This window comes from Gasterosteus aculeatus, chromosome 13 (assembly GCF_964276395.1).
Source record: "Gasterosteus aculeatus chromosome 13, fGasAcu3.hap1.1, whole genome shotgun sequence".
NCBI lineage: Eukaryota > Metazoa > Chordata > Actinopteri > Perciformes > Gasterosteidae > Gasterosteus > Gasterosteus aculeatus.
In genome coordinates, this window is record NC_135701.1 from 11,159,260 (window position 1) to 11,173,608 (window position 14,349).

A 14,349-nucleotide genomic window follows, 5' to 3' on the forward strand; every position below is an offset into this window, starting at 1 on the left:
ATCAGGGGGCGTGGCTACATCTAACATTCAGAACAGACAACTGAGCCGTGTGCAAAAGAAGGCTGGCTAAGGGACGTGAGTGTTGATATAATGGAAGACATCGGTGGGCTCCGAGGTAGCATGCTAGCATTACTAGATCAAATCGATCAACATGGGTTTTCTGCAGATACGATTTTGACACATATTGAGGGTTTTTTGGAAATACTAGGGCGGATAAGTGCTCTTCAAGATGTATACATAGACGACGAAGTTTTAAATTGTTTAAGACTGATTGAGCACCGCGTGCGTGTGGAAAAGGTCCAAGTTGAAGAAGTCAACATTAGCGCTGGTACTACAAGCACAGGTGCTGGACGCCCGCCTCTGGACACGGACTCTTTTGCACACGGATCTGTTGTCTGTTCTGAACGTTAGATGTAGCCACGCCCCCTGATTTGCATATAAGAACGTGAAACGTAAAACGGCATTATGAAATAAGTCTCTGGAAATGAAAAGTGGCATTATGAAATAAAGGTACCATGAAATAATTAAATGTGTTTCATATTTATGTATTTATTGCCTCAGTTATTTATTTCATGATGTATTTTAAATGTCTCAATTTCATGTATTTACGTATTTATTCATTTATTTAATTTTGACTAAAACGGCATTCCATATGTACGTAATCCACGTACTTGACGGTAAATGACGTCTGTATATAACTTTTCCACAAATCAATATGTTTTTAGTGTGCAGGAGATAACTCCAAATGTATCATTTTTGTTACCAATTATATATCGGATTTTATGCAGGTGATGGTCCATAACAAGGATTTTGAATAGCAAGTTTTTTACGTTGCAGTTTCATGTTTTCCAAGACTTGGTGGTGAATAGTCAGCTGAGAATCCTAGAACTTAGTGTCAATCAACACAAGTATCATTCCTGCAGATCACCTGCTCAGCCTGTCGCAGGAATGCTAATGATTGCTTTGAACTGAGATATGGCCAGATATGTGTGACATTTCACAATGCAGGTCTCTACAACCGCATCCAGAGAGATCGACGCACCCATTTGTGGATTTTCTGCTGTACCACAGAAAGGGATGCACGAATAAGCAACCCCTTGCTTTTGGATTAAAGTGAAGTCTGCGGTGAAAGGTCCCTCGGTTTCAATGAAACCACGCATACATAAGTGCACTGAATGAATCTGAACGACATGTTTTACACGAGACACCTTTTGTCAAATAGTGCTGTGGTTTTTACGGACACACCCAGTCCGACCGAGTGTGAGAGGCATGTAGAGCAATGGGCCCCGTGTGGAGCAATAAGAGGGTGTGGCTTTTGTTAGTCAGAGGGAACAGATAAGCTTGAACGAGTTTGCCTCGCGGAGAGACGCAGGATTCACAACCCTGAGCAGACAAGCAGCCATTTACTTTCACTCAGCGTAACACTCCTGCCGGGTTCTGCTCCCTCGCGCTCTCCTTCTCGCCTCCTCGCGCTCTCCTTCTCGCCTCCTCGCGCTCTCCTTCGGCCCCCTTGAAGCGAGACTTTGAAGCGGCGCAGAGGAGGAAAAAAACAAAAAGCTTAGGGAAAACTACAACGTGTAGCCATGAAGGACAAAGTGAGGAGAGGAGGGAGAAACCCGTCCAAGGCTGGTGAGAAAACCCTGCAATGTGGTTGTTGTTTTTTATTATCTGACTATGTCGCTCTTGTTGCTGCGCGTTATGCTTCCTTCTCTCTGCTTTTTTCCTCTGGTGCCTCCCCCGCTGGAGAATGCGAGGAAGGTGGGAGATTTTGCACTGCACCGCTGCCCTGAACATGGCTGGTGCTTTTCTTTTAGCAACTTTTCAATCTGCTCCGCCCTTTAGAAGTTGTATAGTAGATGCATTCGCACGCACCAATGCTAAAGTCCACGAGAAATCACCCACACAAACTCCATGTTCTCACTCATGACCATTTAAGGAAAAAACACTCACACACACACACACATTAGCTTGTATAACAATGCCAGTACACAACTTTTTATCCTATTTTGCAGCCATCTTATTTATTATTATTTTAATAAAGTCTTCAGGTGGAATTGCCTCGAGCCCTTTAATCTTCGGCCGCAGTAGCATTGACAGGATAACTGAATTTAAAATGAATATATTTCCAATAGAATAGAAATTCTGACACATGTTTTTCAGCATCTTCCCAGATAGATAGATAGAGAATATGCACAGGAGCCGGCCCTTACTTATGTCGCTTGGAATAATTTGACGTAGCCTCTTTGAAAGATGATATTCTATGAACTATTAAAGATGTAATGATTACAATATAATTGGTTGCTACATAACCCATTTTCTGAAAATAGATGTATTCATTTTTTCACTAAAAAGTGGTTCAATCTGCCTGGCAAAGTGTGCCACAGACCCCTAGCGGACCCCCAACCCTACTTTTAAAATCAGTTACAGTTACACGGTCAAATTTAACCTCAGAAAGAACTGCCAATGCAATCTTGGGATTGCTTCGGTTGTAGAAAGGCAGCCATCCCAAAAGTAAAGAAGCTAATCCAATCCTGCAGAGAGGAGGAACCTTCTTTCAGCCAATCGTGAACAGAGAAGCTATTTTCTGGCTGCTTTCCAGTGGGAAAGCAGTCCCAAATTGACAGCAAGATCTGGAGATTTTTGGTAAAAGAAATGACAGTGACTTCATAGATAAGTGCAAAAAGAAGGTTCCCCTTTGCTGTGCACACGCCGGAGGTGTTGTGTGTACAGTATGTGCAGGGATCCGTGAATGCAACTTGCTCTACTGCTCTGCTTAAGGTTCGGTATTTGTTCTTCAGCATTCTTCTCTCTCTCCTTATGTGGGTGTGGTTGTCCCATTACCCAGAGATGACACGAAGCCCAATAGGCAAAAACAACAGGTTTATTCACACCATAGGTTGGGCCACATGCTTGGACTCGCCCTCCTTCTGGTTCAATGTGTGTGTAAAAAGGGAAGACACACCCCACTTTTCCTTCCTCTGACAGTTACTTGCATTCATTTGCTCTCACCCGCAGGCCGTCTCGCTCACTCGCTCTCCACCCAGCTCATGATAGTTGATAGTAGACAAGAGAAGATTAGCTTTCTTGTCTGATTCTTATCAAGAAACTATTCTCATTTATGTAAGCTTTTCTGCAGTCACGCAGGTTTAAAGCTTTTCCCAGCGGGAACTATGCCAGCTTCTAATGAGCAGAAGACCGAAAAACAAACTAAACTATTTGCTTGTCCAATGCAGAGGTTTGTGGTTGTCCTCAATTAGTTTTGTTTCTTCTTTGAACAGACGTCACAAGCCTAGTTAGTGGAAAGGAGGCTGTTGGTAAAAAGCAACACGAGGACTCGTCGTTCCCTGTGAGGATCCAGGGAGCCGGAGTAGAGCCATTTGAGCTACAGGTACAAAGATGTTTTTCTCTCTGCTCCGTTAGCAAAACCTTGTATTGCAGAAGCTATTTGAATAGAGAACAGACGGTTTAATAATCTCTGTTTTGTCATCACTTGCTGTGTTAAATCATGTGTCTTTGTAGGTCCGGGGATTTTGGCTTGTTCAAGATGCAGTAATGACTCTGCTTTTGAGGGATGACGTTTTTCCACGTTCCAACTTGTCGCTGGCACTTGCTGGAACGCCTTTGGACCCGCTGGCCGAACTGCAAAGCCTTAAGGGGCTTAAACCAGGAGCCGTCCTGCGCCTGGTGGAAGGTGTGTTTCGAACCTTCTCTCTCTCTCAATCTAAATGTTAAACATGCTTTTCCTTAATGACTCAGATGTGCTTTATTTTGCATGAACTTAATATATATATAATAATATAATTAAAATCTCCAAAAGTTGTTGTGTGGTCTTTGAACCATATGGTTTAAATTATCTTACATGTCCAAGTGGGATTCTACGTAGCTCGCATCATTTACGTATCTTGTAATAACGGATCATAGACTGGAATGGAATAATTCAGTCCGTATTTTAATCACACCCATCACCCTTTCTATTTCACACACACTGAAGTCTCTCACCTCATTGTAAATAGCTGACTCACCTTTTTCTTAGTCATCATAACAAGGTTTGTAGTTGCAGGGGTAACAAGTGTGTGCCAACCAATTATTTAGTTTCCTACCAGCTAGCTGTTAAAATCCTGAAACAAACTATTTTGCAGCCAGTCTGTTACTATGTGCGGAATGTGTCCTGTCAGACTTTGGTACGAGAATGCATCATTGTGCTATTAAAAATGTGAAAATACAAAATATATATGAACATCCTTAAAATGAATGTTGCGCCGATCATCACATCCCAGTGTAGAGTGTTTGTCCTGAGCATCCACAGTATCACGAAGGCCACGTGCAATCTCTAAAACACAGCCAAATGTCTTTGCAGAACCCTACACCGCCCACTCAGCCAGACTCCATCTGGCCCGTGTGCTCGAGCTGCTGAGAGCATCTGGACCTCAGGATGCGCTGAGAGAAGGACGCTCACCAAGCATACTGGAGACACTCACACAAACACCAGGTACACACACGGTACACTTAGACAAAAGGGCAATCCGAGATACTCAATTGACAAACAAGCTCAGACTGAAATGTTTTTCTTTGATACGTGTGCAGATTCCAACGTACCAAATGGAAAGGGCCTGAAGCGCTCTTTGAGCAACACAAAAACGGAAACAAGCAAACCCGATGGAGCTCCCCCTGAGTACCTGCTCCCTGGTTCCTCAGAGAGGCCCCTCATGGCCCTGCTACCACACAGCTCCCAACCAGAGGTTCGTGATCAACGGGAATCGTGTTTCACACCAGGCCGGGCCTCATGTAAACAGACGCATTGACTCTCTGTGGCCTTCTTTCTGTCTCGTCAGTCCCCCAGCTACCTGAGAGACTTGTCTCTCAGCTGTTGGAACCCGGCGCCAGGACACAGGAAGCTGCAGGGAGACTTCCTGTACATCACTGTGGTGACAATGGAGGGCCGACGGTGTGAAATCACATCCTTTCCTAAAGGGTTCTTCCTCAATAGGTAAAGATATTTGTATTTCCTGTTATGGTTGCAATGAAAAATGTTTTCGAAAAGGAAGTGATAGGTCTTTGTTAATATTTTATTTTATTATTTTCTCTTCCCCCTTCTTCATCTCAGATCTACTGAAGAAGTGTTTGATCCTCGTCCAGCGCAGTCTTCCCCAGTCTGTCACAACTTCACCGACCTGCTGTGTCACATCAGCCCGGCCTTCAAACAAACTTTGACCACGCTCAAGAATCGGTACCATCACTACCTCACCATTAAAGAATCCAGAAACAGTGGGGTTTCAAGTTAAATTTCTTAAAAACGATCATAGTAACTGACGTAAACATGGCTTCCCTCAGGTCCCAGTTACCTCCAGTGGAACTGATGCCTACTCCTTACCACACCCTGAGCTGGCTCGGGCCCCCCTGCGCCTCTCGCTCCCATAAAAACAACTTCAGCCGACTGGGAGTGGATGAACAGCCTCCAACACAGGTTATTTACAACACAGCGTGATTTTTTTATTTTTTTATTTGATGATATCTATTTGTGATATCTATATTTACTGAGTAGCGTGCTGTTGGCGGGGATGATAATGTGTAACTGTGCGTAATGTCTGTGTAGGCTCCAGACTGGAATGAGGAGTTGCAAGCTGCCAGAGATCTTCCACAGGGCAGCGTGGAGGAAAGGCTTCAAAGGGACAGGGCTCTGCTCCAGGTAACCAAGAAGAACCGGTCTCACGTAGCAGGACTTGCATCACACGATGATGACTTCATTTGCACTTTTGTCTCTTTTTGTTCAGGTAAACGGTGCATTTGTTAGGGCGGTCATGCGGGGGGCAGAAACTGTTGTAGATGGCTTTGCGGAGCCTGTGAATGGAAATCCGGATGACCCAGCGTTCCTGTGGGGCGGCCTGTTCATGAGCCACGGGGCAGCAAGTGCCCTCTTTGGAGGGGACAGAGGTCGCAGGTGAGAGCAAACTACCCGTTTTATGATACCGTTGGTTCTCAACTGTGTACGTTGTCATATGGAGGCAAGGATCAAAGGAGCTCCTGTTTCACGTTCAGAACAACGTGGATTTTCTCACTTATTACTGATGAAACGTTTCCTCATCTTCTACTCGCAGGACTGCTCAGAGGCTGGAGCTTAAAGGAGTACAGGCCTACTGTGACATTGAAGGGTTGCAGGGGCTGCACACTCTTCCTACAGCCATCGTAGACTACAGAGGATTGCGTCTGTCTGCTCAGGGTCTGGCCCCTGGTTTGGAGGCCTCAGAACAGGACCAGGAAACCACTCCTGCCTCAAGGTAGTCGACCCCTCGTGCAACAACCCACCGTGATGCGGACGTATGTGTGTTTTTAATCTGCTCATTTTTATCCTTTGCAGAGGCTTGCTGTACGGAGTGACTGCTGGACCCCAAGAGTCCCCTCATCGCAGACGGCTCCTAGAGCGCTTGGCTCATGCAGCCAAATGTCTCTCTCTCCAGAGACATGTTGTCGTGGGGCCCAACGATCACAAAGTACCACTGTTCACCTCAGTGGACGCTCAGGGATTGTTGGGCGCTGATGGCAGGTTCTACATACTGGATGTGTTCAGAACCTTCCCGGCTGATGCCAACTTCTGTCCAGAAGTGGAGACAGAAAGCCAGACGGTCCCTGAAGAAGAGGAGAGTAAATCAAGCGGTGGGGAGGAAAAGGAGAAGGAGGGCTGTTTAAAAGAAGGTTGGCCAGAGAATTATCACTCAGCCTCCGGGCTTCCAAGGAGCTTTTCCCACGGACTCTGTCGACTGAGGCCAGAGCTGGTGCAGGCCTTCATCCAGCACAAGTGAGCTCTACATGCAATGTAAACAATTTGAACTCAGTTTTAAAAAGGTTTTCCATCAAGTTGAAGTTTCGTTTCTTTTCTTTGTCAAGACATTGCCAGTTCACTCAGTGTGTCAGGGAGACGTTGGACGCAAATGGAGGCTTTGAAGAATGTGCAACAGCTTGTAAGACATGTTTTTTTGTAGATACCTAACTAACATGCTACATTAACACCACGCCCATTATATATTTTGTATTTACATGACGCGTTTTCATATACTTGCAGGTGATTCTCGAGCCACTGAGGCAGTCCGAGTTGCTTGTAAAGAAGTGGGCTCAATCAGCGACATCATCTTTGAGATGCGCTTCAACCCAAGCGTATTCTCTCCAGGTACCGCGAGGAACAAAATACCGCACAAAGTCCTATCTTGGGCTCGAACACAATATGGAATTCGTCTTGTGTATTTTGTTTAGAAGTATCCTTCCCTCCTGGAGAAAGTAAGTCACTGAAGCTGCAGGAGAGGTTATTGAGGGAAGCCGCTGCTTTCATCGTCACACATCAGATACCAGACTTTGTGAGTGTTTACACACGGTTCTACAATATGCGCACACACACACACACACACACATAGACAGCCAACATGCCAACACCTCACCATTTGTCTGTGTGTATGCAGCTGGAGTTTTGTCGACAAAGCAATGAGGCGCCAATGGATGGAGTCTCTCTAAAACAGGCGCTACACCAAAGAGGCATCAACCTGAGATATCTGGGCCATGTAATCACGACCATCAGCCAATCACAACACAAGGAGTGCCTGAGGCATATAATGGTGTGTTTGATTTATTAAATAGTTCAAATTAGTCTTGAGGATGCAATTGCTCTTGTAACAACTTCTTTTCTTCTTAAACAGAGGTTGGTCATAGCGGAAATCTTCACTCGCTCAACCAGAAGAGTGTTCAACAGTTTCCTCCAGGTACTTGACTGCATTCTGCACACAGCGTTCCTCCGTTCTCCAGGTGTGTGCAGCAGAAGGACTGAACTGCAGCCTCGGATCAATGTCTTTGCAGGGGGTGGACGTGCCGAGTCTCTCTGCAGCTGTCAGTCATTTCCTGTGCTGCCTGCTGGTGCCACACTTCACGCCCGCGCCCGCGAGCGATGAGACCAAAAAGAAGTCCAGGCGGCGTGGCCGAGGGGCCGGGGCGTCTGAAAGCACGCCCTGGAGCATGCTCGCGGGGGCCGAGCTGTGGAACCTGGTCTGCCAGGATGCCGCTGAAACGTATCACATCTCTGACATCCTCGGGTGAGGACAAAGCCTTTGTGTGTTTTCTCCTCCATGTCTTTGTTAGTTACACAATGGCTCAGAGTCAGTGTTACAATAACTTTGAATTTCTATTTGAGATAGCTCTGGTCCAAACCACCTGGTGGAGCACTATGGCCTTCAGAAGCTCTCCCTGCTCAGAGAGTTCTGTTTAAAGACTGGAGTACAGGTAACAGACATCTGCCACAACTGAAACACACGCACATTAATAATGTCTACATCAGATGTAGACGCTCAGTTCCAGAGAATTTGTATAATTAAAGGGGAATTTCTAATTCCTGTGTCTTCACCAGTTGAGACTGAGAGACTACAGCCTTGACAACCAAAATAAAGCTCCCATTGGGCCGGACGACATCCTCAACCTCTTCCCAGTTGTCAAGCATGTTCACATGCCCACCGTGGATGCTTCTAAAGCCTATCGAACCGCACAGAACTTCCTTCAGAAAGGTAAGTCAATGAAGCCGATTGATTTATTCATGTATCTGAAATCATTGTGCTCCATGCGTGTTTTAGAACAAAATAGAAAATAAAAGGTGCAACGTTTTTTGTGTGCTCCCCAACCGCAGGTCTGCTGGATCAGGCCCATGAACACCTCAAAGAAGCAACCTACTTGTTTGGTCGGGTGTGTGATGACCTGCACATTGAGGCCTGTTATTGCCACAGTCTGTTGGCCAAGGTGTCCTTTAAGCAGGGCAAGGCAGCCGAGGTAGGATCACTGCGCCACAACTGGATACAGCCGCATTCACACATTTTGGCAGCGACGTAAAGCAACTGATAAAAAGGCCGAACGGTCTGTGTGTCAGTTCCGTACGGTAACAAAGTGATTGTAATTATCCATGAAGCAATAATAATTAATTAATGTTAACGCGTTGACTTCCTGTGCTCTCAAGGCTCGCAGTGTCCAGTTGAAAGCAGTGGTCATCAGTGAGAGAGTGCTTGGCTTCGACCATCCAAACACTATCCACCAATATGTGAGTACAGCTACACACTTTTTTTCCACAGGTACCACTATTGAAAATAGAACCGGGGGTGACTTTGCGATAGATCAGTACTGCACCACGTGGGTTCACTAGTGCACCTTTCTGTACGGGTTTCATGCCATATGAGTGTGATTATTATTATGTTGTTGTTACGTGCAGGCTCTCTTGGGTGTGTATGCGTTTGCTGGGGGGGAGACTGCCTTGGCCCAGAAGTGTCTCCTCAGAGCTCGTCTGCTAATGCTAACAGTCCACGGAGAGGACCATCCCTACACCGCAACACTGGATGTAGGTTACAACAAGCGCCAACAAAAACATCTTTATAAAACATTTTTACTTTTTCAACAAAGGCCGCCCTCTGTTTGTTTTCTCCCAGAGCTGCCTCGGGCTGGTGCTGAGCGGAGATCAGAGAGGGAAGTTCTTAATGAACGCCCTCAGGCTCAACACCTCCTTCTTCGGCCCTGCACATCTACTCACCGCTCTCAAGTACGACGCCTTTTACAGAACCCATGTCTTAAAAATGAAGGTAATCTATGTTGTCCCTGTCCGCTCTCTAATGCCTGCTTGGTTTCTTGTCCGTGCAGTCAGCAGCTGTTGGCCCAGTGGATGTGCAGCAAGGGAGACTACAGGAGCGCTATGAGCCACGAGAAAGAGGCCCTCGCCGCTTTTACCTCCATGGTCAGTATATTAGCGTGTGAGAGCAGCACCTGAGGAAGATTGGTTGCTTACGGGGTTTTTTCTCTCTCAAGTTTGGAGAGGACCATCCTCAGTCCCGCAGCAGCAAAGAGTTTCTGTGCACTATAACCAAGGAAGCGGTGAAGGTGGAGCGCTCTCTCAGACAGGCAGGAGCTGAGGGCGCGCAGCAGACAGTGGAGGTATGTCCAGGAGCTCACGTGGTCTCTTGGCACAGAATAAGTGGGTTTACCGACGTCCCGGTTTCTCTATCCTCAGAATCTCAGTCCCACGCGTGCCGCCATGGTGGAGCAAATGGCTCTGTTGACCGGGATCAAGAGCATCACCCACAGGTAAATATTCTCAAGTGTAAGACTTGTTGAAGCGTTGCATTGAACTGAAGCTTGAACAGTTTTAAGATGACACCAATATCCCGATCTTTAAAAATCCAAAATCGATATATTGGTTGATAGATATTTAATAGTACGTAGCATGAAGTCTGAATGACTTGATGTGCTCATCCGAACATTTGGCTTTTGAAAATAAAATTGTTAGTTTGGTCTGGTGAAGTAGGTAATAATGATACTGTTATTAATATAATCATAAATTATATGAAACATTCGATTTTTGTTAACACAAAATTGTCATTCTGCTATATTATTTTTGATACATTTTTTTTTGTTTTGTGGAAAAATATCCAGAGTAAAGCAAATAGTGAGTACAATTCTGACATTTAAAACACTTAATGATTTATAACTTTAATCAAAATTATTATTTTTTTAAATGAAGACCTTTTCTGTTATTTCTGTAACAAAAGTAAGAAATGTGTTTTAGACTTGCAAGAAACTACAGAGAATCGTACACTAAAATCTCAAATCATCTCTTTCAAACACAACTGAGCAACATCTCTGCACATTTCAACAGTGAGCTTCATGAATGAATTGTTTTCGTAGAGACGGGCTCCAGGAGTATAGGAAGAAACACAAAGAGCTAAAGGCGGCTGTGGCAAAAGAACTGGGATTCCCAGTGAGCGGCGAGCTCGTCGCCTCACAGACTGCGAACGGCGAAGCCAAAAGCGCAGATCAAGACGCAGGAAGCAGGAAGGACGCAGAGGACGGAGGAAGCCCAGCGGCGGAGAATTCCAACGAGGGCCAACAGGAAGAGACCTTGTCGTTAGTCAATGGTCATGTGGTGCAGCCGGCGCAAGCGAACGGGCACGGGGAGAAAACAGATGTAGGTGCAGGAGACAGCGACAGAGCAGATTCGGAGGGCAAGGCGGAGGATGGGGAATCAGAGGCCGGGGCTGCAGGGCGGGAAGCGGGGAACAGCACATCAAATGGGGTAAACAGCAACACGGTGAATGGGGAGATGAAATCGCAGTCGGTTGAAGTCAATGGTGCCACAAATGGAGCCGGTGACATCCCTGTGAGCCCGTCAGGGCTTAAGAGCAAAGGAACCTGGGCCGATGTTGTTTCAAAACCCAATGGAGGGAGAGACACGGCAGTCAGAGTAGGAGGAAAGGTCACCGCTAATGGGAGAGTTCAAGAGTGAAAATGTATCCAAACTGCTTTTTTCCCCAAGTAACTGCTGTAAGAAAAAAGCCTTCCAGGATCCCAGATAGTGAAATATAAAGCTGGCAGCAGAGAGGGAGATTGAGGTTATGTGTTAAAGATGTCATTGTTGGTACTGGGAGATGGTTGTACTGCTGAGTGCTGTTTTTTTTTTTCCAACAATAAACTTTTTAGTCTGGTTTACCAGTTGTGTTGCTTTCTGTGTGTACATTCAACCAGTGTAGAGACACATGTAAATATTATGTGTGAAGCCATGAAGCTATGAAACCACCTGAGATCAAGTCAAGAGCGCCTCAACTGGAGAGTAAATATAAATTACTACACCTACACCATTCACAAGTAATGTTGTCTAACAATAACTTTACAAAATATAGCTGAAGCGTTTTTTTTCTGTGTGTACTACAGTAAGACTGCAGTTGAAAACTATCAAAAGAAACCTCTACTTCATGCTCTGGAAAGATCAAGCCGTTTGGAAATGTAAGTTTCAGAACTGAAAAGGTGTTCTGGATATTCAGAGATGTGTGAGCTAGTAGTTCCCTGGCTTTTTTACGTGACCAGTTCATTCCCAGACGTCCTTTCTTAATTGACTCTATGCTGGCTCATTAACCTCTAAACCACCAGCGTATCTGCCGGTGATTGAGAAAAAACCCAAGAGAGAGAGATAAAACTATGACAGCCCTTTAGGTAGAACCAGTTACAGACGCTAAACAGTGTTAACACAAACTACCATGAAAGTCTCGCCAGCTTTTATCCTCCTTTTGCAGCATGTCTCATTTATTTAGAGAGAATTGTTCATAAAAAAAGAAACATCAGAAAACGTGACAAAGTATCCATTTCCTCTTCATCTCCCGCATCAGCTCTGCGTTTCCCTCTGAATTATCTCTAAATCAGAGCAGTGTGTGTACTGTGGCTCAGGCAGCTCTGCCCAGGTGGATTGTGGGAGTCTTTCCAGGCCCCCGCTGGGAAAGGTGACGACCGCAGTGTCGCTGAAGACGTCGATCAGACGGGACGGACAGGGGAGCTGTCTCTCCTCACACAGAGACAGCGCCTCGGTAATGTATCTGTAGTCCCGCGTGAACTCCCTCTCTACTGTTCTGTTGGGACGACAGACAGCGAAACATCACCACTGCTCTCCTCCAATCTCTTGAGGGGTCGCCGCCCTCCGCGTCTTGTACCAACCTGTCCATCATGCCAGTGAAGCTGTTTCCGATGAGCGTCACAAGAGGAAGATGTCGCACACTCCAGTTTTTCCACAGAAGGTTGTTGTACAGGGCTTTCCCACAATGCATCAGGTAAAAGAGGGTGGGCTTGGTTGCCAGACGCTTCCCCTCCTGCACAAACACAGTGAGACGCAATGCACTGATTTCAGCCAGTAAACCCAGCGAGACAAAACTTGCTTGACGTGAGTCGTGTTAGGTTCCTTCGTTGATGTTACTCCACTCTGCAGAGCTGAGTGTGGTTACTTAACTTGACAATCTAAAAAAAAAAAGCAAGAGAGGCGCACAACTGACCTCATTCTCTGTGAGGACCGTCAGACCGAGCTCCCTCAGAACAGCCTTCTCTCCACGGGAGAATGCAGGATCATAAACAGAGCAGTCCTTCAGTGGAATCTAAAAAAGGAAGGAGGCGCATCTTTAAAGGAACCGGATCTCATGTAGGTATCTGGTTATCATCTCATTCCAAAGCACACGTGATCCTCTCACCTGTCCTGCATCCAGCAGGAGCAGCAACATGGCAAGCTGGAAGCGAGCCGACACAGAGGAGGAGAAGGAGCCGAGGCCATAACACACGCACTCCAGCTGTTGACATGGTCCGCCCTCGGTGTCCCCGTTCTGCAGATGTTTGGATCGGGCTGCTGATCCTGCCACTGAAGGAAGAAAGAAAGGGGACTGAGGCAGCAGCTAAACGAGATGTGTCGTAATAACGCCACTTCTCCAGGTTACTCACCTTTCCACTGTGGCCAAAAGTCCTCGCAACTCAGCTCAGACCTACCGAGTGGGAGGATAAGCAAGAATCAGCCTGTTGGAAACGTGAATAAAATACCAAGTCCATAACTGGACGTAGACGTCTTACACCGTGTCTCGTATTCGTCTGACTGTTTTCTCGATGTCCAGCTCCTCCTGGCTGCATGTGTGCGACACTTGAACGGATTTGGATTTCCGCGCTGCGCCTTTTCGCCGCTGGGCCACCTGCCACTCGGCTCCCGTATCCGACATCTGTGCTGCTTCACAGCCGCCGCGTGCGTCCATTAACAGACATGTGCGTGTTTTATATATTCATTTTATCGAAAGGTTTTAATTTAAGTGTTGTCATTGGTTGGCAAGTCTGAGGCAATGTAGGACTATTTTGAGTGTAACACACGTATATCCTGTTCCGGTGTTATGTCAATTTTTGTATACCCATATTCATCACATTAAAAGTAAATAATGGGACTGTAGATTATAAACGAGTCGTGTGTGGCACATAGCTTTCCGAAGCACCGAATCATAATTTATTAATCTAATATGTGTTTTTTCTAAAAACGGCTCACTGTTTCAAAGCTTTAAACATAAAAAGTGGCATCTGCTGGACAAACACCGTTACTGCGTGTGTACGGGATTATCTGGTGTGCTGATTCAATCGAGTCAGAACATGAGTAAAATAAAATACGTTTTCACGCATTCATATTGTAGAAACAGTGGGAATTTTTAGTTGAACCTTCTAAACAGTGTTACCTGCTTCAATTTAATTGTTAAAAAGTTGTTTATTCACCGACCATGAGTGAACAAAAACATACATTATGTAATAATTTTCTATTTCATTTTTCTAAGGAATCGAGGCACAATTTTCCAGCACACGCACGAGTAACGATGGAATGCCGAAGGGTTCCTCTTTGTTCTATAACGATTTAGGATAGGTAGTGAAGTAAAGCTTTTGCTTTATATTTTCTTGTCGTGTGCCAGTGTTCTCACTTCGGTGCGATGGGTGGCAGTGTAGTACCTTTAAACGTTGGTTCGCAATATGCCATCACATCAGAGAAGAAGAAAATGAACGCCAGCG

General features: G+C 45.7%; 2 protein-coding genes across 3 annotated transcripts; one reads left to right on the plus strand and one right to left on the minus strand.

Annotated features, from left to right (window-relative positions):
* The first annotated feature begins 1,247 nt into the window (after positions 1–1,247).
* Positions 1,248–11,493, plus strand: LOC120830123 (clustered mitochondria protein homolog). Of its 2 annotated transcripts, none has more exons than XM_040194606.2 (28): positions 1,248–1,629; positions 3,279–3,388; positions 3,520–3,691; positions 4,358–4,489; positions 4,585–4,739; positions 4,833–4,987; positions 5,105–5,227; positions 5,332–5,464; positions 5,594–5,686; positions 5,772–5,938; positions 6,096–6,275; positions 6,356–6,793; positions 6,883–6,956; positions 7,058–7,162; positions 7,246–7,346; positions 7,449–7,601; positions 7,683–7,745; positions 7,840–8,072; positions 8,175–8,259; positions 8,384–8,537; positions 8,657–8,796; positions 8,981–9,061; positions 9,230–9,355; positions 9,444–9,553; positions 9,652–9,745; positions 9,817–9,942; positions 10,019–10,092; positions 10,693–11,493. In XM_040194606.2, the coding sequence occupies exons 1-28, from the start codon at positions 1,584–1,586 to the stop codon at positions 11,288–11,290; spliced, it is 4,221 nt and encodes a 1,406-aa protein (XP_040050540.2). In that variant the 5' UTR covers positions 1,248–1,583; the 3' UTR covers positions 11,291–11,493. The 2 variants fall into 2 exon arrangements, with proteins under 2 accessions (XP_040050540.2, XP_040050541.2); XM_040194607.2 differs by having other exon boundaries at positions 1,251–1,629; positions 7,249–7,346.
* Positions 11,494–12,055: 562 nt separating this feature from the next.
* Positions 12,056–13,725, minus strand: srrd (SRR1 domain containing). The gene is made up of 6 exons (XM_040194625.2): positions 13,384–13,725; positions 13,258–13,298; positions 13,014–13,177; positions 12,822–12,920; positions 12,490–12,641; positions 12,056–12,404 (listed from the first exon to the last, which is right to left on the minus strand). The coding sequence occupies exons 1-6, from the start codon at positions 13,557–13,559 to the stop codon at positions 12,164–12,166; spliced, it is 873 nt and encodes a 290-aa protein (XP_040050559.2). The 5' UTR covers positions 13,560–13,725; the 3' UTR covers positions 12,056–12,163.
* Between the last annotated feature and the right edge of the window lie 624 nt (positions 13,726–14,349).

Coding starts and splice junctions, on each gene's coding strand:
- LOC120830123 (XM_040194606.2), top strand. CDS start 1,584: ATGAAGGACAAAGTGAGGAGAGGAGGGAGAAACCCGTCCAAGGCTG. Junction 3,692..4,357: donor CGTCCTGCGCCTGGTGGAAG/GTGTGTTTCGAA, acceptor ATGTCTTTGCAG/AACCCTACACCGCCCACTCA. Junction 9,554..9,651: donor CATCTACTCACCGCTCTCAA/GTACGACGCCTT, acceptor TTGTCCGTGCAG/TCAGCAGCTGTTGGCCCAGT.
- srrd (XM_040194625.2), bottom strand. CDS start 13,559: ATGGACGCACGCGGCGGCTGTGAAGCAGCACAGATGTCGGATACGGGA. Junction 13,299..13,383: donor AGACGAATACGAGACACGGT/GTAAGACGTCTA, acceptor CCCACTCGGTAG/GTCTGAGCTGAGTTGCGAGG. Junction 12,405..12,489: donor TTCACTGGCATGATGGACAG/GTTGGTACAAGA, acceptor TCGTCCCAACAG/AACAGTAGAGAGGGAGTTCA.